Source organism: Aphelocoma coerulescens, chromosome 12 (assembly GCF_041296385.1).
Source record: "Aphelocoma coerulescens isolate FSJ_1873_10779 chromosome 12, UR_Acoe_1.0, whole genome shotgun sequence".
NCBI lineage: Eukaryota > Metazoa > Chordata > Aves > Passeriformes > Corvidae > Aphelocoma > Aphelocoma coerulescens.
In genome coordinates this window covers 12437563-12459289 of record NC_091026.1, presented here as the reverse complement: position 1 = coordinate 12459289, position 21727 = coordinate 12437563, and the positions used below count along the sequence as shown (strand labels likewise).

Here is a 21727-nt window from a genome sequence, read left to right as displayed (position 1 = left end):
AGCACTTCAGCGCACAACAGGCACTAGAACTCCGGGACTTGCACGTCTCGCCGCACCGGGGCACAACAGAAGAAGACACGAGGCACTAAAGCGGCAGGATTTGCACCAGGGGACACTGGACAACAGGGTGCAGTCAGCAGCAGAGCACGCAGAGAGGCAGCAGGCAGCGGGGGACACTGTGTCCCCCACTGCTGTGGAGTGCACCTGGCAATAGCACCAAGAAACACCGGTCCCTGAGGGATCTTAGGGAATACCCAGCACCAAGTCACACCAAGGAACACTGGAGCACGAGGACACCTGGGGCAGCAGGGTGCTGGGGGTCCCAGCAGCAGACTAGGGCATGGGGGGGGCCCGAGAGAGAGCAGGCAGCAGAGGCGAGTGGAGTTCAGAGAGTTTAATGAGCGCAGGACAAACCCCAACCCCCCCCCCCAACCCCCCATCCCCCCAGTGCCCGGCCTGGCCCACAGCCCCAGGCCAGGCCCCCCACAACACCCTAGTCGACTTCTTCCATGCTGCTGTAGGAGGGGGCTGGGCGCTCGGCGGGGCTGGCGAAACGCTCAGGGAGGCCTTCCGCAGCCAGCGGCGAGGCGCCTTCGGGGGCCAGGCCAGATCCGAACGGCACCGGGGGCAGTCCCTGCAAGCAGAAGGTGGGCATGAGAGGGAGACTTGCACCCCGCCCACCCATCTCCCTCCCTGCTGCTGGAGGGCTAGAGGGGTGCCTGGGGGGACACAGCCCCTCAGGGTAGGGACCCCACGTGCAGAATGTGCAGCCCCTGGGCTTAGAGAGCAGCAGCTGGTGGCAAACCCCATGGCAGGGCAGAGGGAAGCATCGTGCCCAGGGCTCCTGGAGGCAGCCCCTCCAGCCCAGCAGGAGAGCCAGGCTGCAGCACACTCCTGCCCCAGGGCTGCTCAGCCAGTGCCAGTCAGAGCAGAGCCCTGCACCCCAGCATGGGCGGCACTGACGGGCCACGGGCAGGCTGCCAGCGCCTGCCAGAGGTCTGAGGAACAGTGCAGGGCCAGAGGGAATTTCCAGGGCTGAGAGCACCTTGTCAGGCCTCGCTGCTGGCCCCCCACCGCCAGTGAGGGCAGGCAGGTGCAGGCAGCAGCTTGTGGGCCCCAAGCCTGGGGCACCAGCACCAGCTGGAGCAGAGGTCAGCCCACTGGCGCCGGGCACTGACTCAGACCCACGAGGCCAGCACCATGGGTGAGCGGGGGAAGCCACCGAGACCCAGGGCTGTAGACAATGAGGCGACTGTTCCAGGACAGGCACCTCATGACCACGGCACAGCCCTGCCGAGCTCCCTGGCTGGGAGCTGCTTGGGAGGGGAGTAAACTCAGCACGTGGAGGAAGGGTGTGGGACAGAGGTAGGGGGAGTCCAGCTCAGGCCCCAGCCTAAAACACAGATGAACCCCTTCACTGCCAAGCATCCCTCCCAAGCCCGCTGAGGGCACTGCCAGCAGAACAGCAGCAGAGACGGAAAAGAAAGTCACAGGGCTCTGAAGTTACCTCTCACACCCAAATACGCCAGAGCTGTCTGAGCCACGCTCAGCCAAGGGCAACACGTCTCAATGTCAGACACTGTTCCAGCTGCCGCCTGTGCCCCAGCCCCAGGGGCGTGCCTGCTCTTGGCCCTGCTGGGCTCCCCACGCCCTGCATGTGTCCCACGAGGCTACCACTCCACAGCTGGGACTAGAGCCCAGCCCCGTGCCCCATGGCATGGGCAGGCAGAGCTCTCCCCTGAGCCTGCTTGCCACACAGGGTGCACTAGGCACCCAGCAAAGCCCAAGGGATGGTCCTGGTGCCAGCTGGGTCACAGAGTGGCCTCAGGTGACCCCAGTGTGGAGTCCCCGCCACTGTGTGGGAGTCCCAGCACACAGGACAGGAACGCTGCATCTCTTTGGAAAACCTGGCTTTATTAACGCACCATGGTCATACCTGTGCTCCCTGACCCCATGCCTCTCCTGCAGCATGGGCAGCTGGTGTCCTTGCAAATGAGGTGCTGCACCACACTGCCCTGAAGAGACCAACTACCCCAGATGCTGCCAGCATGTAGCCCCAGGGACTATTGGGAAGCAGTGGCCCACAGAGATGAGTGCTCACCACAGGCACCCCAGTCTGGATTGCCAGGCTCCCCAGCAGCTGTCCAGGGCTGAGCAGGGAAGCACACAAGCCCTAGGTGACAAGCCTGTCCAGCCCCAGCGCAGGAGTGCGGCACATATCCCTCCCAGTGCACAGGCAGCTGGCACCAGGAGGCTCAGCAGGAGGCTGGAAGGAGAGACTGGGCTGGCCAAGGACCACGGGTAGCCCCAGCCCTAGGGGTGCTCAAGGCTCCTGCAGCAGCACAGCTGAGAGAGGTGGCCAGCTAGGGCCCGTGTCAGGGCATCCTGCCCTTGCTGCAGCCTCCCAGCAGGTCTCCACTTCCTTCTTGGGAGCCAAGCAGAGATGGCTGACGTGCCCGTGGGGCTCTCAGGTCCCAGTTTCACTGCAGCAGCAACATCCCTTCTTGAGCAGCAGGTAGCCATGAAGTCTGCCTCACTCCCAGTGGGCAGCAAAAGAAGGGCAAAGGAGCTCCTGGTTCTCGGCTGTGCCTTGGCAAGGCAGCAGGCTGGCCACGCAGGCCTGCCAGCTGGCACAGGAGATGCCAGAGCAGACAGGCAGGAGCCGACAGCCCCATGCTTCCCTTGGCGAATCTTTCCCAGCGTCTTCTGTCCTGCTCTCATAGCATCCTAGGACGGCGCGTGCCCTGGCGGCCCTGCTCCCGCAGCTGGCCACGCGCCTGGGCCTATCTCCAGCGGGGCTGGTAAATGAGTGGGTAGAAGACGTTCAGGAAGAGAGCCACAATTGCGGCCGTGGTGGCCAGGACAAAGTATCTGACGCAGCCTTCATCTGGGTGCGGGGGGGTGCCCGGACTCCGCTTCTGGCCACGGGGCCTCCAGGAGTTTCTTGCAGGCCTTTGGGGCGCCTCAAGCTGCAGCTCTTGTTCTTCAGCCTCCAGTTCCTGCCAGATCAGAGAAGCCTGCGATGTGGAAACCTGCGTCAGCACTTGGAGAACACAACGGGCAACACCCCTCGCCATCCCCCGGGGCAGGCGGCTGCCTGCAAGCCCAGCCCCGTGCCCAGCCAGCCCGCCTCCCCATGCAGCACCATCGCGGTCGCGCCCGCCCCCGCGGCTCTTCGGGGTCTCTGGTGTGTGGGGCTCCGGTGGGTGGCTCTGTGGGAGGGAGCATGGGCAGCTGCCAGGCAGGGTCTTCACAGGACTGCAGGGAGAGAAGCCAGCAGCTGGATCCCGATGGAGCAGATGCACTTGCATTGGTGGGTCCAGGAGGCAAGGGAGCAGGCAGCAGCCAATCACAGCCCAGCTTCTGTGATCCCAACAGGATCTTTCACGACAGCCAATCCAGAGCCAGCTGGAGCAGCAGGAGCAGGAGGCACAGCGCCAGTACAGCCAGTCACAGCTCTGCTTTGGTAGGTAGGAATGCTCTGACAACCAATCGTAGCCCAGCTTCCAGGAGGATTTTCCACAAGCAGCCAACCACAGCTTGGCCCTTCATGTCGGTGATCGTGCAGAGCAGTTAGGGCGCAGGTCTCTGGAGGGCACCCAGTGCCAGGGAGGGTGCAGGTGGTCCAGGGTGCTTGGGGACCTGCTGAGCCCCACTGGGATCCAATGCATCCCATTACTGAGGGGAACCGGCGCTGCCAGGGGCCCAATGAGCCCCAGTGCCACAGAGCAACCTGATGAACCCCAGCGCCATGGGGCATACAGTGAGCCACAGGGCCAGTTAGGCCCCTGAAGGCTCTCACCACCAGTGTGCAAAAAGCAGTACAGCCTTCTCATTGCTCAGGCTGCCCCCAGTGAGTGGAGCTGCTCCAGGACACGCACAGCCCCCCAGGAACAGCCCAGGCAGGCAGACAACCAAGATGCCAGACAGCCCCCCCAGCCTCAGAGACAGACAGCTTCTGTCCCCAGGCGAGAGGGCAGAACTTCGATGCCTAACCAGCACCGGGTCAAGGGGAGCATGAGCCAGAAGGGCAGGGAGGCCAGGCCAGAAGGGCCCCTCAGGGCATACATGTGCAGTCAGGCTGGAGATGAACTGAGCATTGTCCTCAGACTCTGTGGGCCTGCAGAGGTGCTGAGCATGAAGGGAAAGTCTGCAGCACAACGATGCAGGGGGTCTGACTAGATGGGCACCACACTGTGCCCCAGCCTCGGCCTTCCTGACTTTCACACAAAGATCAGTGTAACCATGCCCTACCACTGCATTCTGAAAGCACCCTGCCAATCTGGCCCACCCCCAGTCCCTCCCTCCCAGGCCACCCAGCAACAGAGCACGCTCTGGCAGGTTTCTCTACAGCACCCTGTGAAGGCTGCCAGGCCTCTGGCTCAGCACTGGTATTTACCTTTTTTGCACTTGGTTTGGCCCTGAGTTGGGCCCCAGCAGAAAGTGTCCCCCACCCTGCCTCAAAAGCGGCTCTGGAGAGCAAGTTCTTACTGCTCTCTGGCACAACCAGATCCTACTGCACTGCTCATAACCACTCCTCTAGAGCAGACTCTGGTAAGGCTGTGCCCCTTCTTCTTCTACCAGTGCCCTCCCACCAGCAATTCCACACTGATGACCAAAACCAGCTCTCCTGTGATCCCTTAGGACAGGGACTGTCTCAAGCTCACAATGAGAATGAGGCAAGACAGGCTCCAACGCCCAGCCGGCACAAGCTCTTTGGTATCAAAGGGGTGCAGGCACTGCACCACAGCTGTACCAGGCTCTCCGGGTGCAGGCAAAGATGGGCAGGCCCTGCATGTGGGCTCCTGAGCACATTTCAAGGCTCTGTGGCTCCAACAGTGCCGAAAGGGACGCAAGTGCTCACCTGGCTTGCAGCAGCTTCAGCAGAGGGGGTGCGCTCGGTGTGGTGGTCTGAGGGATGCCCTGGCAGGGGTCTCTCCACAGGAGAGTTCCTCCGGCGGTAGAAGAGGACATATGCGTATCTGGTCACCACCTGGCTCTCATCCACCGTGGTGACTGTGCTATCGTCAAAGAGCCGCCAGCCTGAGAAGGACAAAGGGTTAAGCAAGCAGACAAATCACGGCTGCAGGAGCAGGGGGGTGGTGAGGGTGACAGATCCTCACCTACGTCGCTGCGTTGGCTGTTCTTGTCGTTGGGCAGGCGGGCGTACGCTGTGTAGTGCCCTCCAATCATGCCTCCATAGTGGTTGATCACAGCGTACAGGTCATACATAGGCAGCTGCTGCTCACCCTTCCGACCAATGCAGAATTTGCTCAGGTCCAGGCTCCTGTGGAGAGACATGGTGACCATCAAGGGTGATCAGTGTTATGCAGGCCGGATTGCAGGTCAGCAGAGGCAGTGCCAACCCAGGCACATCGTCCCCAGGCTCTCACCGGACGGGAAAGTCCACCATGTCATTGATCTTGTCCCTCCAAATAAAGCTGCGGAAGGAGAAGCGCTTGAGCTGGATGATGAGGACGTTGGGCAGCCGCCATAACATCAGCTGCTTGGAAGCCTCACGGTGCTGCTTGCACTTGGGGCAGTACCTAGGGGAAGAGTGTGCTTGTTACTGGCATGGGGAGAGCCTCAGTTCTTCCAGCCCAGCTCAGCCCCAGGGTCCCCACATGCAGGGCTGGCAGAGGGTATGTCGGAGGGCTCAGCCTCCTCTGTCAAGGGCAGGCCAGCACAGTCCTACAGAGCACTAGCTTTCCTCCCTGCTGGCTTAGCCCTTCCCAGTGCACAGGGAGGGCCAGCCCATCGTTCCTGGCTGCCAGTAGAAACAGTGTGCAGGCCCAGGCAGCTCCCGGGAAACCCTGCTGCTGCTGGCTGGAACCCGCCCTGCGGCCTTCCTCACCATGCTTCCTCTGGGGCCAGGACTTCGGGCTTGGTGAAGAGATTGAGGCACTGCTCCAGGGTGAAGTGGCCAGCCCGGGCTGCTTCGCTGGCTGAGCCTGGGTCCTCCACACACTCCAACTCCTTGGATTCTACCAACACGAATTCCTTGAGGCGCTCATTGTTCTTCCACACCAGGGCAAGGGAGCAGTCGTCTGTCAGATCCAGGGGGGTGTCACCTGTGAAGGGGCACAGACGTCACACACATACTCTACCAGGCTGGACCAGGCCACCTTGCTGGAGCAATCTTGCCCAACACAGTTAGATACAGAAATCAAAAAGTGCTTCCAGAAAGGGACAGGTGCCCCCTGGCTAGGTTCACCATGCTGGGGCAGCAGAGCCCCTCAGCCTGCAGGGCTCAACACTGACACAGCCCTCTCATCAGCAGCACCCTCACAAACAGCACTGGGTGTGGGCATCCCACTCAAACACAGAAGTGACCCAGAGATCACAGACCCTCTGAGAATACATGAGGTTGGAAGGAATTGGCTTATTTGCTGAGGAGAGCAGGAATGTCATGCCCAAGAAGAGCTTCTAGGCAGAGGCTCTGTGCAGCAGAGCCCTTCCTTCCCCTGTCAGGTGCAGCTTTTACTGTTCAGTGTGGGCCACCATCACACCTGGGTTCACGTTGTGCCAGGCAGGCTCTGGCACCCTGGCCAGGCAGATCCACTACCCTGCCAGAGGTGGTAAGGGATGAAGGTGGCACTTTACAGGGCTCTGGCTCACCTTTATCTTCCAGCTTGTGCTCTCGGTTGGCAGCGTCAATCTTAGTGATGTAGAACTGTGTGGCGCGGGTATTCAGTGAGTCTGGAGTGTGTTGGTACCCAGGGATAGCAGCTGTGAACAGGCAGGGACAAATTTGTGGTGGTACTGCCTGTCTGCCCTGCGTAGGGGCCAAGAATTTGCAGCACCCCCACCCCCACCTCACATGCTACGGCCTTGAAGGGACACAACCACGTGCCCGTGTCCTTGACTATTTTTAGCAGGCGCCTGCCCCTGGCAAGCTGTGCTCCTCTGCCTGCCTTGCCCCTTCACTGCACATTGCTGCCATCCTGAGACGAATGTCTGGAAACGTGACAGCCAGGCAGCCGACCGCGAGAGGCTGGTCCCATGCAGCTGAGTCAGAGCGAGGGAAGTGCTTTGCTCACAGCCCCCAGGGGCTCAGCCGGCACCAGCTCTGCCTTGCTCCCACAGGACTCGAGGCTTCTGCCCGCCCCTGCCTTCCCACCTCTCCCACAGCAACACAGCGCTCCAGCCTCTTTCCTCATCAGGTCTCTCCTCTACACCCTGGGCTTTGCCAGGGCACGGCAGAGCGTGGGTAGGTAGGCATTTCAGGTGAGGCAGCACTGCCAAAACAAAGCTCCCAGGGCCTCATCTGTGTTCCCAAGAGTCTCCAGACCAAGCTCACAAGAGGAGAAGTGATGCTGTGGTGGGAGGTCACCCCAAGGAGGGAGAATTGCCTGAGCTCCTGGCACAGACACAATTAGCACTTCAGCACCTCTTACCTTCTGGCTTGAGAGCTCTCTCATAGGATGGCTCTTTCTCACAACAGCTGTCATCCTGCGACTCCATGTGCTCAGAGAACCCTGAATCCAAGCTCAGCAGGGAACTCCTGGCTGTCAGAACCTTGCTCCGGACAGTGGTAGTATCCCCCATCTCTGAGTGCAGCTCAGGCCCAGCTGGTGAAAGTGGGGGCTCCTGCAAAAGGCTGGAAGCCCTGTCCCCATCTCCCAGCTCAGGGGTGGAGGTGGCTGCTGCACAGCTGCTCTTGGCCAGGGGCTCCAGCTTGTCCGAGTGCAGAGGCTGCAGCCCCTGCTCTGGTGACATCCGGCCCAACTGGAATGGAGGCTGGAACACGCTGACTGAGTACCTGGGCAAGGAGGTGGGATTTAGAGCTGGCCAGACACAGGGCTGAGCTCAGCTCCAGGGCAGAAGCACCTTCCTTCCCTGGACTCTCACCTTGCATAGCCCTCCAGCAGCTGGGCCAGGCGGGCGTAGGTGAGGCGGGACTCGGGCACGCTGATGAGGAAGGGGAAACCGATGTTCTCAGGACGGCATGAAGCCTTGTGGTCTGGCCAGTGTGTTTTCTGACATGCCCTGTAACACATACAGCCCCTGCTGAACTCAGCATCCTTGAACAGCCTGGGAAGGAGCAGTGCAGGGCCAGAGGGGTGTGCTGGGGACAAGGGGAGCACCAGGAGTTCAGCTGGCTCCATCCCAAAGGGCAGACCCATCCCACCTTCTCCCAGCAAGCAGAGCTCTTCCATCCAGCCCTTCACAGCAGGAGACCCTCCCTTCCTGCCAGGCACCAAGCCAACTCACACGTTGCAGTAACCGACTCGATAGCATCTCGTGCAGCGCTTGAGCTTCTCATCCTCCGGCAGCTGCTTCTTCTGGCAGGCCGCACACTTGGCAACAGGGCCACTGGGCACCTGCGGGCGCTGCAGGAGAAAGGACCCATTGGACAGGGAAGGGCAAGGACAGACCGGGGCAGGACAAGGCAGCCTCAGTGGGCATCCGTGTAGCTAATCACCCTTGTGTGCAGTTCTGCCACTCCTGCTCAGTCCCACTTATGGTTCAGCCTTCCTGCATCCCTCCCAGTAGTTCCAATATGCCTTCTTACCTGCTGGACCTGAAGCTCCACCACGCGCTCCTTGGCCAGCTCTGGGGACAGCACCTCAAAGCAAAGCAGCAGGTCCGTCGGCGAGACCGTGTCTAGCGAGTTAGACGGCAGGAACATGCGGTGGAAGTGATTCTTGATCACCTGCCAGGAAGGCAGTGGAGCATGGCCGTGTGAGGGCTGCCCTATGTGTCCTCTCCTCAGAGAGCCACAGACCGCAGCCTCACAGTGAGCTGTGGGAAGAGCAGCAGCTCAAGGATGCTGTGCTCAGCTCACCATCTCACAAAAGGGAAAGATGGACATGCCAGGCCCTACTGTAGCGGCCTAGCCCTCCAGAGCAGGTATCTGCCCAGCACTCTCACCTCAGCCAGGCGCAGGTTCTCTGGTTTCACGCGCACGCTGTGGGCCACTGAGTCAAGTACCTCCATGGCACTGGAGTTCTCCTTGCTGATACTCACGAGAAACTGCCACCGAGAAAGTGCCACATTAGCCACACCACACTAAGGCATGCCCTTACTTAACACAGGGCTTAGCCAGTTGGCACATGACCAGCTGCCTGGGGCACCTCCAGGAGCATTCTCAGGCTCCCTCCCCAGGGCAGAAGGTATCCTTTACCTTGACTGGTTTCTTGTGTGGCTCCTTTGCAAAATAGTAGACAGTCAGCACCTTTTGCTTCTGTGGGAGGGGCACGGGGAGGTACAGGAAGGGGTCAAACGTAATAGACACCTGCAGATACAAACGCACACTCAGTTGTGGGAAGTTCTTGTGGCTGAGCAGCAGATCCAGTAGACCCAAGATCCAGCCATGCCCTGTGACCTGTGCTCTCTGAGGGTCAGGAGTCTGATTCTGCACAGCCAGGACAGAGACAGAACTTCCAGGGCTGCCCTACCTTGGAGCACACCGGGCACACAAGCTTGGATTTGTACTGGCCCTGGAAGAGGTCTACTATGAACGAGTCGTTCCTCATCTTGTGTCGTTGCCAAGCTTCCTCAGCTACCACCTGCAGGAAGAAAAGGCTTGGCACCTCACTAAACCACCCAGGCTGCTCTCCCAGTAACTCTGGGGGCAGAACACCCTCACCTCATCAGGCCTCCCATCCGAGTCAACAGTCTCTGTGTAGGGCTTGTTCTGGATGCGGTTGAGGTCCTCATGCAGGCCATCAAGCAGGAAGGCCATGAACTCCTGAGCATCATGCTGGGCATAGCCAGTGAACTGGCTGGCCTTGCTGGCTACAATTGCCTGTGGGGAGCACAGTCGTCAGGGCTGGCCAGCAGACCCCTGGCAGCACTGCTTGCCCCACGCACAAACCCTGGCTGCACCCACCCACACCCACAGCTCTCTGTGGCACTTGCAGGGTAGCCAGGTGCCCACAGAGGAATGCTGGGAACCCACAGCACTTCTGGCTGAGCACCAGTGCCAGGAGCCCTACCTTCAGTTTAGAGGGCTGGAAGGCATGGTGTGTGCCCTTCCACAGTGCTCTGAGCAGCATGGCAAAGCCGATGGCCAGGCGCCCGCCCGTCCCCAGCGGGTTGTTGTAGTTGATTTCCGACTCAAACGACCGATCTGTAAGAAATGCAGGAGCTCAGGGTGGCTGGCTTCATCATCTGACTGGCCAAGCTCTGCTGTGCTCCCAGTGTGGGCTCACCATGGAAGTAGTCACGCAGCTCCCGGGTGTTGGACAGGGACTGAATGACACTGTTCATGAAGCAGGTGTTGCCCAGGTTCACCAGCCCTGTGAAGCCGGGCAGGCAGACCTTCTTCTTCTCATCCTCATCCTCATCATCCTCCACGCTCTCGGCACTCACTGGGCTGTGTGTCATTGGTGGCACCATACACGTCGGTTTGGGCTGCCAAAGCAGAGGCAGCTGTGAGGGTGTGGCACTCAGGGAGTCTCTCTGGGAACACCAGAGGAACTCAAAAGCCCAAGAAACTCTCCAGAGAGGGCTGGAGCCATCACACCATCTCCCACTTGGACTGGGACAGACAGGCCAACAGCTGTCCCTAATCCTGCCAACTATGACTGAGGAGCACTGCCTCCTCCTCCAGGAATACTTTGCCAGCCTCCAGAGTGACACTGAGGAGGTGTCCCTCTTTCCCCTATCCAGGTCAGATCCACTGTGGCCACACTCACCGAAGGAATATGTGGCTCTTGCTTCACTGCCACGTGCTCTGGGGCCGTACGGGCTGCCACGCCATCCAGAGCCCCATCTTCCACACGCGGCTTCTCTTTGTCACTGGTTCGGGCCTCTTCCTTGCTGGAGAGGGGGTGCTGGTTACTGCCCGGAGGGTTCTTATCCAGAGGGGTAGGGCCTGTAGGCATGGCAACCTTTGCACCACCCACTGCACCTTAAAAAGGGGGAAGGGTGGGCCTGTGGTTAGCAGCACCACGCGCTGCCCACAGTGGGGCTGAACTGCTCAGTCCACACTTGCACACAGGCTCTCTTCTACCCCTCTTTCCCGTGAGCAAGGGAAAGAGCAGTGCCCTTCCCCTATCACTTGGCTCACACTCTGCCTCACATCCCTCCTACCTGCACCCACTCAGCCCCTCTACTTCCCCACAACCCCATGCCAGAGGATCTGGCACCAGCTGGCAGCTGGGAGTGGTGAGGAGGGCCCATGCCCCACTGCGGTGCAGCAGGCAGGCAGGACAAGGCAGGGTGCAGACCTCGTGTGGCTGGAGCCTCCAGCCCTCCCCAGCGCTGGCTCTGGCGTTTCTTCAGGCAGACATCAATGCGAGACACCGTGAAGTTGTACGTGCACTGGTCCGGCTCAATGAGGTTCCTGCAAGGCACGCAGCAAGTCAGAGGTGCCCCAGACCCGCAGCAGCCTCAGACATGCCAAAGCCTTTGCATGGCAGAGCCACGCCCTCCAGGCAGTAAGAACCCTGCTGGCACTGATCCTGAGGTAGCCCTGGCAAAGCAGGGTGGAAACCCTCAAGCCTGGCCACACTGAACACACAAAGCACCCCTTTTCTGACATCCATTCTGCTTGGCTGCCTCCTGCTGCATATCCCACCCAAAGGGCACACAGGCTGGTCTGGCTGTCCCCAGGAGCTCTAGAACAGTCTGGGGTGAACTGCAGGCAAGGAGGCACTGGGATTTCTTCCCCTGCAAGCCAGCACACGGCCAAGGCAGACCAGGCTCAGGGCACTAGTGCAGTATGGTGTAACTGAAACCTCCAGATGCAGAAATGAGCATTCCCTGCACAGAACCGCCAGCTAGGACTGGTTCCTGCTCCAGCACTGCACTCTCACCTCCCTTGTCCTGGTGCGGGTTAGACGGACAGGAGTCATACCTGAGCTTCACCTGCCACCGGAACACCGTGTGGGGCCCACAGCCAGGATGGAGACGAAGGAAGTTCGTATCACTGCAGAGAAATTGGGAGTGAGCAGAGGTGAACAAAGAAGTAGCCCAGCCACAACCAGGAGCTCTGCAGCAGCCTGGAATCACCCCGAGGCAAACTTGTACCTCGTCTGAAACACGAGTGTGAAGTCTTGCTCCCGGAACAACACCTTGGATGTCTCCTTGTGGATCTCCTTCACATAGACATGCACCACCACCAGATCATTGCCCTTCTCATATGAGTCATTCTTGACAAAGGTCAGGCTTACAAAAGGTTCTGGCTCTGAGCAAGGAAGGCCATGGAGAGAAAGGTTATCTTCCTTGCATGCTGAGGCTGCAAGCTGACCCAGGAAAGGTCCTGAGCAGATGGACCTTCCTGACCAGGCTCACCCCATAGGCTCTGGGCACTCACCATCAGCTGCTGCTTCCAGAGCCACATCATCCTTGGACCAGTCCCTCTTCTCACCATCTCTGCCCATGGGAGGGGTGCCCACTGGGATGGTCTTAGAGCTCTCTCCCAAGACAGGCAGGCAGTCCCGGCTCCGCAAGGCCTCAGCAGGGCTGCCTGGCTGCAGGACTCTCTTCTCAACACAGGTGGCAACACGGTGGGGAAACACCTCCGTGGTAGCTGCAAGAGGTGGCATCTCCACTGGAGCAGTCTCCTTGGCCAAAACCACAGCCTTTCAATACAGAAAGACACAGTGACACACAGACACTGTCACCCCTGAGGTGCCCTGGCTCACCCACTGTGGCTCCTGCCAGCCAGTAAGGCACAGCTCCATACCACCCGCTTCCCCCACACATCCCATGCCAGCTCAGCCCCATTAGCACCACAGCCCAGCAACTGCAGGGTCCTCACTTCACCCGCTCCTCCACCACAGGTCCTCCCGTCAGCCCTCAGCATCACGGAGCCCACCTCATCCCCATGGTCAGGGATGGGTCCTGCATCCCCTGCACAGGGCTGAGGGAGCAAGGGTACCCTGTCCAGCCAGGTCCCCAGGTACCTTCTCCAGTGGCAGTGCGAGGTCTGCAAGGGCTGCGGGTGCATCGACCTGGCTGGCTCTGACGTTGCGGCGGCTACCGGCCCTCCCGCTGTGCCCTTTGCTGGGCTCTGTGCTCCCGGTGACTCTGGCATTCAGCTCCTCTTCAGTAGGAGCCACTTTGAGGTATACTGCCCGCTTGGCGCTGGGGCCACTCTGTGTCCCTGGGCTGGCTGGGCTTTTCCCTCCCAGGGCCTCACTTCTTCCCGGAGCACGCTTGGGGTTGGAGGGCTCCCGCCGGGATCTTGGAGGCTCTGTGCCTTCAGCCCTCGGCTCTTCAGGGGTCAACTCTGCAGAAGCAGCTTTCTCTTTCCCATTTTCCCAGCATGCGGCCCCTTTGGCCAGTTCTTTGGATCCGTCTTTCCTTTTCTTCTGTAAAAGGCAATGCAGCACAGTGGGAAGGTTATTTAGGTAGCAGCACCTTTCAGGCTCTCTATCAACCCCTCATGCTCACTCCCCCTTTCCAGATTGCACCAGGACTCTACTCCAGAACCTGGAGATGCACGGCAGGCAGAAACAGGCGTATGACTCCCTGGGACAGTGGCAGATGGCTCATGCAGCATGTGGATGCAGGATGTGCCCCACATTGCTCCCTGGGCACCTCAAAAGTAGGGAGCTCAGAGGTCACCCCAGCTCCCCAGGGCTCCATAAGCTCCCTTAAAAAGGCAGATCATTCCCTCCTCACCAGAAGTGAAGACCAATTATGGAGTGGGATCTTCTTCTGAAGCACAAGCTGTAGAAAGTTGCCCTTCTTGCACTGGACCTTGCTGCAGGAGCTCTCGATCTCCTCATAGAACTGACAGCTCCACTGGCGTCCATCTGTAAAGCAGAGGGGAATCAGTACCTCAGGCAGTGCTCCAGGCAGCTGTCACCTAACCCACAGCCCCCTTTCACCTGCCCCCAGGATGAAGGAAGCACTCATTCAGAGCCAAGAAGGCTGCAGGCAGGCTGCCACCATACCCCAGGAGCCTTCCAGGGCTCCAGCCAGCTTCCCTGAATTTGCTTTGTACATCTGGCTGGCCTCCTTCCCAGCGGGAAGGCCCTGGGCCTCCCTGCCCTCAGGGGCACAGTAATTTTTCCAAAGGATACCCGGGACTGACTCAGCCATCCCAGCAAGCAGGGGACAGAGACGCACCGGCGCAGCAGTGGGCACTTTTTCACTTGGCACAGAGGCCAACTCCTGCCCTCCCCAGCTCTACAATGCTCTCCTATCAGCCCTGTCTGCTGCCTGAGGCTGTGCCAGCTGACAGCAGGGCATTGCCTCTGAGGGAAAAGTTTGATGTCTTCCTGCTGCAACCCCATGCTTGGCCCAGAGCTGTGCCAAGTCCCAATGGAGAAATGCCTGCAGCAGTTGCTCTATTTCCATACCTGGTAGTTTGACCACACAGTCTGTGTCAGTGAAAGCAGCATCTACATCCTCCGCCTTCAGAGCTCCACTGCCCAAGTTCAACTTGATAATGATCTCATCAGCATTCTGCTTCCAGTCCAGCAGCAGCTCTAGGAAAAGGGAGGGAAGCATCACCCACTTGCTGGGGTATGAGCCTGAAGTGCCCACTCCTTGGCTGGGGAACAAAAGCCTGAACACACACAGTTAAGGAGGTCAGCGCAGGAACACAGGTCATGACAGTTAAATGGGACCTGCCCTCGTCAGAGAGGGCACAAACAAGAGCACATGTTGCAGCAGGGCAGATGAATCCTGGTAGGAACCAGAGAGGCCAGAAAGGCAGTGCTGCTCTTGGCATTGCCACAAGCAGCAGTGGCAGCTGGGAAGAAGGGGTGGCTCCTGCCAACAACAAAACAATTATTGCTTTCCCAAGGAATGAGGAAGCCACAGAGTTTCTCTGGGGGATTTAAGTGGACTCTGACCACAATCAAAAATTGCCACTTCCCCTTTGCATCTGCAAACCAAGCAGCCCAGCTGCAACCATCAAAGCACTGTACTCCTGTCAGGTGAGCATGGCTAACATGGCTGAAACATCGGCCGGCCAGCCAGGTAAGTATGCTGCAACAGGTGAAGAAAGAGTGCAGCAGTGATACTCCGGTGCAGGCAGAACTTTGTGTGCCTGCCAGGCCCCACGTGTGGCCCTGCGGTGCCCTGAAGTCTTCAAGGCAAAAAAGTGATTTTAATCACCTTGATTTCAATCAGGTTTGTTCTACCCCTGGGGCACGAGGATGTCCTACTCTGTCCTCAAAGCAGGCCTGGACTGAGACAGAAACCAGCCAATGCTGCCCACAAGGTGACACAGCTTGGGATGTTCCCAGCCCATAGTGATGTCCTGCTCACAAAGAAGCAGAGCAGGTGTCAGCAGTGAGGTGTCCCAGGGTTGTGCTCCACAGCACCATGACACCTGAGTTGCAAGCAGCCTGCCACATGCCCAGGGCCTCTTCCTTGCAGACAGCCCTTCTCCGCCACATACTGTTAAGATAAATGCTGAGGCAAGAGAGTGCTCAGGTTAGCTCTGCTCAATGCCAGAGCATGGGACAACAAGGTGAGAGATTCAGATCCCTTGGCAAGGGCACTCCATGGCCATGCACTGGCAGCTGGCACACACCTCAACTTACCCTCCTCTGAGTCCTTCTCCTGGGTAGTCTCAGCCTGCTCGAACTCAGGGCAAGACACTGGTGGGCAAAGAAGCAGACCGCAGGCAGGTGTGTCATACTGTCACCTCACAACACAGGCCAGTAAGCTGATGCCCAAAATTTCACACATCACCTCCTTCTACCCTGAATCTGTGTCCAGGCCTTTCATTCGGCATGTGTTGCTCATCTCCCTCCTCTGCTTTCTCACACTTCCAGCAAGTCAGCCCCAGGACAGCTGCTCCAAGCCATACCACCATATCCCAGTCTAAGCAGAACCACAGTGGGAGCAACACAACAATACTGCACCATGCAGGCAGTGCTTTCTTGAGGCACATCTCATTGTGGAGCTTGTGGCATCCAGGCTCAGCTGTGTGGCCCAGCTTGGTGCACCAGACCCCAGCCCCCAGCCATATAGAGGTGTCCTGTCTTGATCTGACAGAAAGAACCTGGTGTTTGGTCATCCTCAAACCAATTCTGCTGTAACCAGAGAACCACATGGCCCAGCTGCACTTTAACATTTCCATTCCTGCATAAGCTGCCAACATCCACATCTGAAACTTCCTTCCAGATCAGGGTGGGGAACCAAACTGACCTGACACCTAATCCCTGCTCCCCACAGAAATACCTCCAACAGCCAGAAATGTCTCCAGGCCTGCTCTATCCAACCAGGACAGTGAGCTCTGCCAGGCAAGGCACCCAAAACAACAGCACCTTCTCCTGGAGCAGAGAAATAGTGGCAACAGGAGCTGTGGTCTCCACTCCGGAATACTCAGAGGGCTGTCACTGCCTCCCCTGATTGGCTACAAACCAGTAGGAAACCTCTGCTGACCATCACACCGCTGGTGCAAAGGTGCCGGTGGGGCCGGCAGGGTGAGAAGCATGGCAGTGGCACTGCCTGGAGGATCTACAGCCCCTCATCACCTCTCACAGAGGGGATGGGGGCAGCATGACTGCCCTCAAGGAGGCCCCTACATCAGAGGATGCAGAGAATCAGGCTCTACAAGAGATGTACTCCTCCCACGTGAGAGAAAGCACAACGCTGTGCTCTGCACTGTGGGATTTCGCATCAGGGACTGTGCCTGGCTGCTCTGGCACAGACCTCGCCAAGCACTCAATTGCCTTGGCCTATAAAACACCCTGTGATTTTGAGGTTACAACAATCATAACAGAGTAGGCATGGAAATCAAACAGCTTTCCAGAGCCATAGAAACTCTTGCCGGCATCCTGCCCGCAGGCATTCCCTGCACCTGAAGCATCATTTTTGTCAAAGGATACATGGCAGTTACAGAAGGAATTACTCTACAGCAACTATTTCACCTGAGCCACACCTTATCCTGACTCAGAAGCTAAAGCAGCAGCCCCACCCGCAGGCCTTGCACACCCGGTCACTGCCTCACAACACCTGGCCTCTGCAAACCGATGGGAAAAAAGCAGCATTGCCTCCAGCTGCAAGAGCACCCACAGGTTTCAGTTCCACTCCTGCTGGATTGGGGCAGATCACACCAAGTCAAAAGCAGAGTCTAGAAACAATCACCAAGGCCAACTCCGAACTTTAGCTAACAAGGCCACAGACCCAACCTTCCTAACATCGCTGGGGCTAAGTAGTGCCCAAAGGAAGGAGGTTACAGGTCCAGGGAGGACACTGTGTCAAAGAAGATCCCACATCACAGGGGTTACCATAAGCTGCAGGAAGCGATTAGTCAAATCTGCTTATCCTGCAGCAGATGGCTGCGAGGCTCCCAGGCTGCAGGGCTGAGACACCACGGGCCTGCTCACCACAGTGATGCTGAGGGGCTCTCACCTTCCTTGCTTTCCTGATTGGCTCGATCCTTCTGCTTCTTCTTGTTGGTAGCATCATCCAAGCCCCGAGACACTCTCCTCTGGCCAGGGGCATTTGTGCTGCTGGACATTTTCAGCCGTTTGGAGGACACAAACAGCCCACCGGGGTCGGTTATGGAGTCTGGGTCAGGGGTGCGACGTTTTCTTCCTGGCCCAGCTATCTTGGCGACTCTCTGTGGTCAAACTCTCTGGCAAGGAAGTAGTGGCCTAAAGAGAGGAAAGAGCGAGCATGGCAGAAGGAGCAGGTGGAAAAGGCCCAATAGCATCAGGATCCACTCTTTGCCTCAGGGCCAGTGCGCTTACATGACCTTCACTGTGGTGTTTATGGGAAGCCCCATGCAGCACTCAGCGAGGAAACCTACCTCATCACAGCTGCTACAATGCTTACTGCCAAAAGCATGGGCTTGTCAGAGCTCCCAACATACAACCGGGGGTCTTCAGTATGTGCCACGCATTAAAAACCTGGAAAGCAAGTGTCATGCTCATGGCTCCCACTACAGCAACACTGGCCCAGAGGAGCTGCTGGTGCTAACAACACCTGGAGACACAGGCAAGGGTAAGGACATGAGGAGGCCTGGATCTGCAAAACTGAGCCTCCAGAGTCAACTGGGGGAGCCTGTCACATAGCTTGGAGCAACAGCTATTTCAGTCAAACAGTGTCCTGTGTAACAGGGCCAGAATAGGAGCCAGTAACGCCCTAAGAAGGAAGCAGGCCTGAGACAGTCTCCCATGACAGATGAGAGCAGAGCTCCCTGGCAAAAGGAGAGTTCCTCCCCCTTCGCCCACTAGCCCTGAGTTTAACCAGCATGACTGCACCTTGAATATTTATCTCCCAGTCAGTTTACAGACAGCGTCAGCGGGGCCTGGCCTGGAAACAGGACACCTCTGCTCCTCGTGCCCCAGGAAAAGAGCAGGCTGAGCAGGGCACGTAGGTTGTTCACCCCTGCCCCCTCAGACATGCCCTCCCTACAAAGCCAGCTCCCCTACAGGGTTTGGGAGCTGCTGGCCCAGGGGTCTGTTGCACTCATTAGCATCACCCTGCAATGTTCAGGGCTTTGAGAGAGCAGAACTGAAACAACCCACTGAAAACAGTCCCATTGGAGGTGTCTCCATGGAGGTGGTGAGAGCAGAAAGCTGGGAAGGTTTCCTCCCTCGCTGCCCTGGCTGCACACTCTGACCCTGGCAGTGCTCACCAGCCTGCAGGGGTTTGCAGCAGGGAGACGGGCCCAGCTGCACAGATCCTGCCCACCTCCATGTGCCAGCTGCCTGCCGCAGCTCCCAGTGCACTGATTCACACACATCCCACGGCCCGGCTCCCATCTGAGGACATGGAGCCGAGCCCAACAGCATCTTTGGCCTAGCCCAGCTCCACTGAGCTTGTCTCTCCCTCAGTGGGAGGCAAGCTGCCCCTCAGAAACACCCAGTTCTGCTTTCAGCCATGCATTAAGCACAGACCCCTTGCTGTGCGTGGGCATGGCCAGTGGCAGGAGGGACCTCCAAGGGAGACACTCGGTCAGAGGGAGGACGCTGCCAGTCCTGTACTGCCCACCCCACATTGCCAGGGCATTTGTGTTCTAGAAATGTTTGGGGCAACAAGTAGCCACAAATGTGAAGCTATAGCCACAAACTGAGAGGGATCCCAGAGAGCAAAGCAGCCTGGTCTTGCTCTGAGCTCTGGCAAAGCCAGCCCCATGACAGGTGCTGCATCCAAACTACTTCTCTTCAGGCCAGCCTGCCCTCACAACCAAGAGCCACTGAAGGCAAGTGAAAAGCCGAGTCCAGCCTGACTGCCTGGCACAGACAATTCCTGCCACCCGTGGTGGAGAGCCCCAGAGTGACCTGGGGACCTGGATGCTGAGCAGGGTCCAGCATCAGTCCCAAAGAGCTGTGGGAGGGCAGCAGAGTCATCCCCATGCTGCTGCACACACTGGGTCTCTCCAGGATGCAGAAGCACTTCTGGCTCCAGAGGGAATGGGAAGGCCCCCCACAGCAGGGAACGTGGCTGTGATTCTCCAGGCTAGACCTCTGATGCCAGCTGCATACTGTCACTCAGCTCCAGTCCCCACTGACACCCAAAGAGGTTGGCTACAGATGCTTCCTGGTGCTGAAGAAGCTCAGCTGGGCTCAGCAAACATGGGAAAGCGTTTTTTGTTGTTTTTCTTTTGCCTCTAAGGTGAAAACCCCACGAGAAATGGGACACAAGAAGCAGTGACTGCTTCATGCAGGGTCAGGAGAGGCTCTATTGCCTCCTTCCTCCACCTCCAAAGGGGTGGCACAAGGTAATTGCTGGGCAGGGTGAAAGCAAGCTCTGAGAAGGGTCCTGGAGGCTGAGAAAGGACAGGCCTCTGCCCAAGAAGTGGTGAGGAAGAGAGACAGGGTTGCATGCCTGCTTGTCACTCCTCCAAGAGAAGCCTGCTGCTCTCATGCCTCACTGAGGGCTCAGCTCCCTTGGGTGCTCTGCTGACAGTTACTCCTCATGGCAGGCAGGAACCAAGGAGGCTGGAGCTCTGCCCATTTCAGCTGCCAGACTGATGGCAACCTGAGGCTGCTACAGGCACCTCAAGGTTTTGGAGGAGTGCAGGCAAAGCACAGGTTATTCAGGGATTAGAACAGGCGAACAGGAGACTTTTTGCCTTTCTGCCACCCGGAAACACACATACAACCAGCATGTTCAGCCCTTGGGTGCACAGAGGCACAGAGGTTTTGGCACCACTCCTGTTGGCACAGTAGGAGTCACTGTAGGGGAGAGATGGCAAAAGGCCACTCTGGCTAGATGCCAGGTGAACCTCTGGGAACTACCTGATGAACTGGGCACTCCTACAAAACCTTACTCAATCCCTGGAGCCAGGGAAGCCTGGCCATGCTGCTGCTGGGAGCAGAGGTGCCTCTCTGTCCTCTGCTCTCCCTGCCTTTGTGCTGTGGTGTGTACCAGATCCAGGTGCCAGCTGGGGCTTTCTCCCAAGTGTGTCTTACCCCAGCGCTGTTTCCCAACCCAGCTCATGCTGAGACTGCAAATATTTTGACTGGCCAGAGGAAAGGGAGCAAGAGGCCAAGGAGAAGGGCCACTCCTCCCCACAGCAGCACCAGACGGGGAGGGACAGCAGAAGGTGTTCAATGAGATGGAATTTGTGCCCCGTGTCTGGGGCAGGTTTAGCAGCTGGCAGGAGGAACTCCCTGATTCGTGCCCACAGCACTCCGCAACAGTGCCCAAAGGCCTTTACAGGGGTAGCTGCAAAGAAGGTTGGCTATCCCAACAGCATCTTCTTCCTATGGACTTTTAGATCCTCCATGACCTAAATACAGTCAACAGAAACACGTCCCTCGTGCACACAAATACTTTTGTCACCTTCTGTTTCTCGTTCCCCTGAGGGATCAGAAATCCCGAGGCTCGAGGTTGCCTTTTACTTGAGTTTCTGGGCATGCCTGACACACGGGTGGAGCCAGGGCAAGCACAGAGCCCCCTGGGGCAGCTACTCAAGCCAGCGCTGTCACACAAAATATTTCCAACCCATGTGGAAATCACTGCGCCCCCAACGCATCATGACAGCAGTGAGCCTTGTGCTGAGTGAGGAACCCGGCAGGCCCAGCTCCCCCATTCTGGGGACGATCATAGAATGGTTTGTGCTGGAAGGAGACCTTGAAGATCATCTAGTTCCAACCCGCCGGCCATGAGCAGCGATGAGAGCGTCCAGACAGCAGCCGGCGGCCCCTGGCCCCCCGGGCGCTGCTGCCCGGCCTCGGGCACCGGAGGAGGGGAAAGGGACTGTGAACGGTGTCTGTGTGAATGGTGTTTGTTTGAACGGCCCCGGCGGGCAGAGCACGAGGTCACAGCGCCGGCTCCTGCCCGGGGCTGCCGCGCTGGGCCCGTCCTGCCGAGCCCCGCTCTCAGCCCCCGCCGCCCCAGCTCCTGCCGCCTCGCACAATCTCTCCACTCAGGCCCGTTACAGGCCGCCACCACCGCCATCCGCCGCCTGCCTCGCTCTCCGCCGCCCCGGCCCCCGCGACCACGGGCCGCATCCCGGCCTCCCACCGCCCCCGGGCCCTGCCCGCCGCCGCGGCCCTCACCCCGCGCTGGCCCAGGCGCCGCTCGCCGTCCCCGGGCCCCGCCGCCGCCCCGGCCCGGCCGGTCCGGCCCTCCCCGCACTCACGGCCCCGCCCGCCGCTCCGGTCTGTTTGTGCCGCGCCGAAGTTCCGAACGGGCCGACAACGGAGACAGGCCCGAGCCCGTGACGCACTTCCGGGAGCCGCCGGGCGCGCCCACGTGAGACGGAGGGGGCGCCACGTGACACGGGAACGGGGGTGGTGCCGGCGCGTTCCCGCAGCAACGGGAGCGGGGGCGGTGTGGGTGTCCCGGTCCTGTCCGCGGGGGTTCCCGCTCTGTCCTGTAGGGGACCCGGGTTTGATCCGTGGGAGTG

The 21727-nt window shown here is 58.9% G+C and overlaps 1 protein-coding gene across 8 annotated transcripts; it reads right to left on the bottom strand.

Moving 5' to 3' along the window:
* Positions 1 to 448: 448 nt before the first annotated feature.
* Positions 449 to 21535, bottom strand: USP19 (ubiquitin specific peptidase 19). Of its 8 annotated transcripts, XM_069027553.1 has the most exons (28): positions 21378 to 21418; positions 17675 to 17774; positions 17275 to 17519; positions 15456 to 15512; positions 14262 to 14390; positions 13579 to 13712; positions 12858 to 13265; positions 12266 to 12533; positions 11980 to 12136; positions 11807 to 11878; positions 11178 to 11293; positions 10644 to 10858; positions 10158 to 10359; positions 9942 to 10075; positions 9593 to 9751; positions 9402 to 9512; positions 9128 to 9238; positions 8875 to 8976; positions 8516 to 8656; positions 8215 to 8333; positions 7852 to 7989; positions 7398 to 7762; positions 6619 to 6729; positions 5855 to 6071; positions 5394 to 5546; positions 5124 to 5287; positions 4865 to 5043; positions 1894 to 3017 (listed from the first exon to the last, which is right to left on the bottom strand). In XM_069027553.1, exons 3-28 carry the CDS (start codon positions 17381 to 17383, stop codon positions 2784 to 2786), a joined length of 4305 nt encoding a protein of 1434 aa, XP_068883654.1. In that variant the 5' UTR covers positions 17384 to 17519; positions 17675 to 17774; positions 21378 to 21418; the 3' UTR covers positions 1894 to 2783. The 8 variants fall into 8 exon arrangements, with proteins under 8 accessions (XP_068883660.1, XP_068883661.1, XP_068883654.1 ...); XM_069027559.1 differs by lacking the exons at positions 1894 to 3017; positions 21378 to 21418 and adding an exon at positions 449 to 634 and having other exon boundaries at positions 17675 to 18244; XM_069027560.1 differs by lacking the exons at positions 1894 to 3017; positions 21378 to 21418 and adding an exon at positions 449 to 634 and having other exon boundaries at positions 10644 to 10852; positions 17675 to 18244.
* Positions 21536 to 21727: the final 192 nt, after the last annotated feature.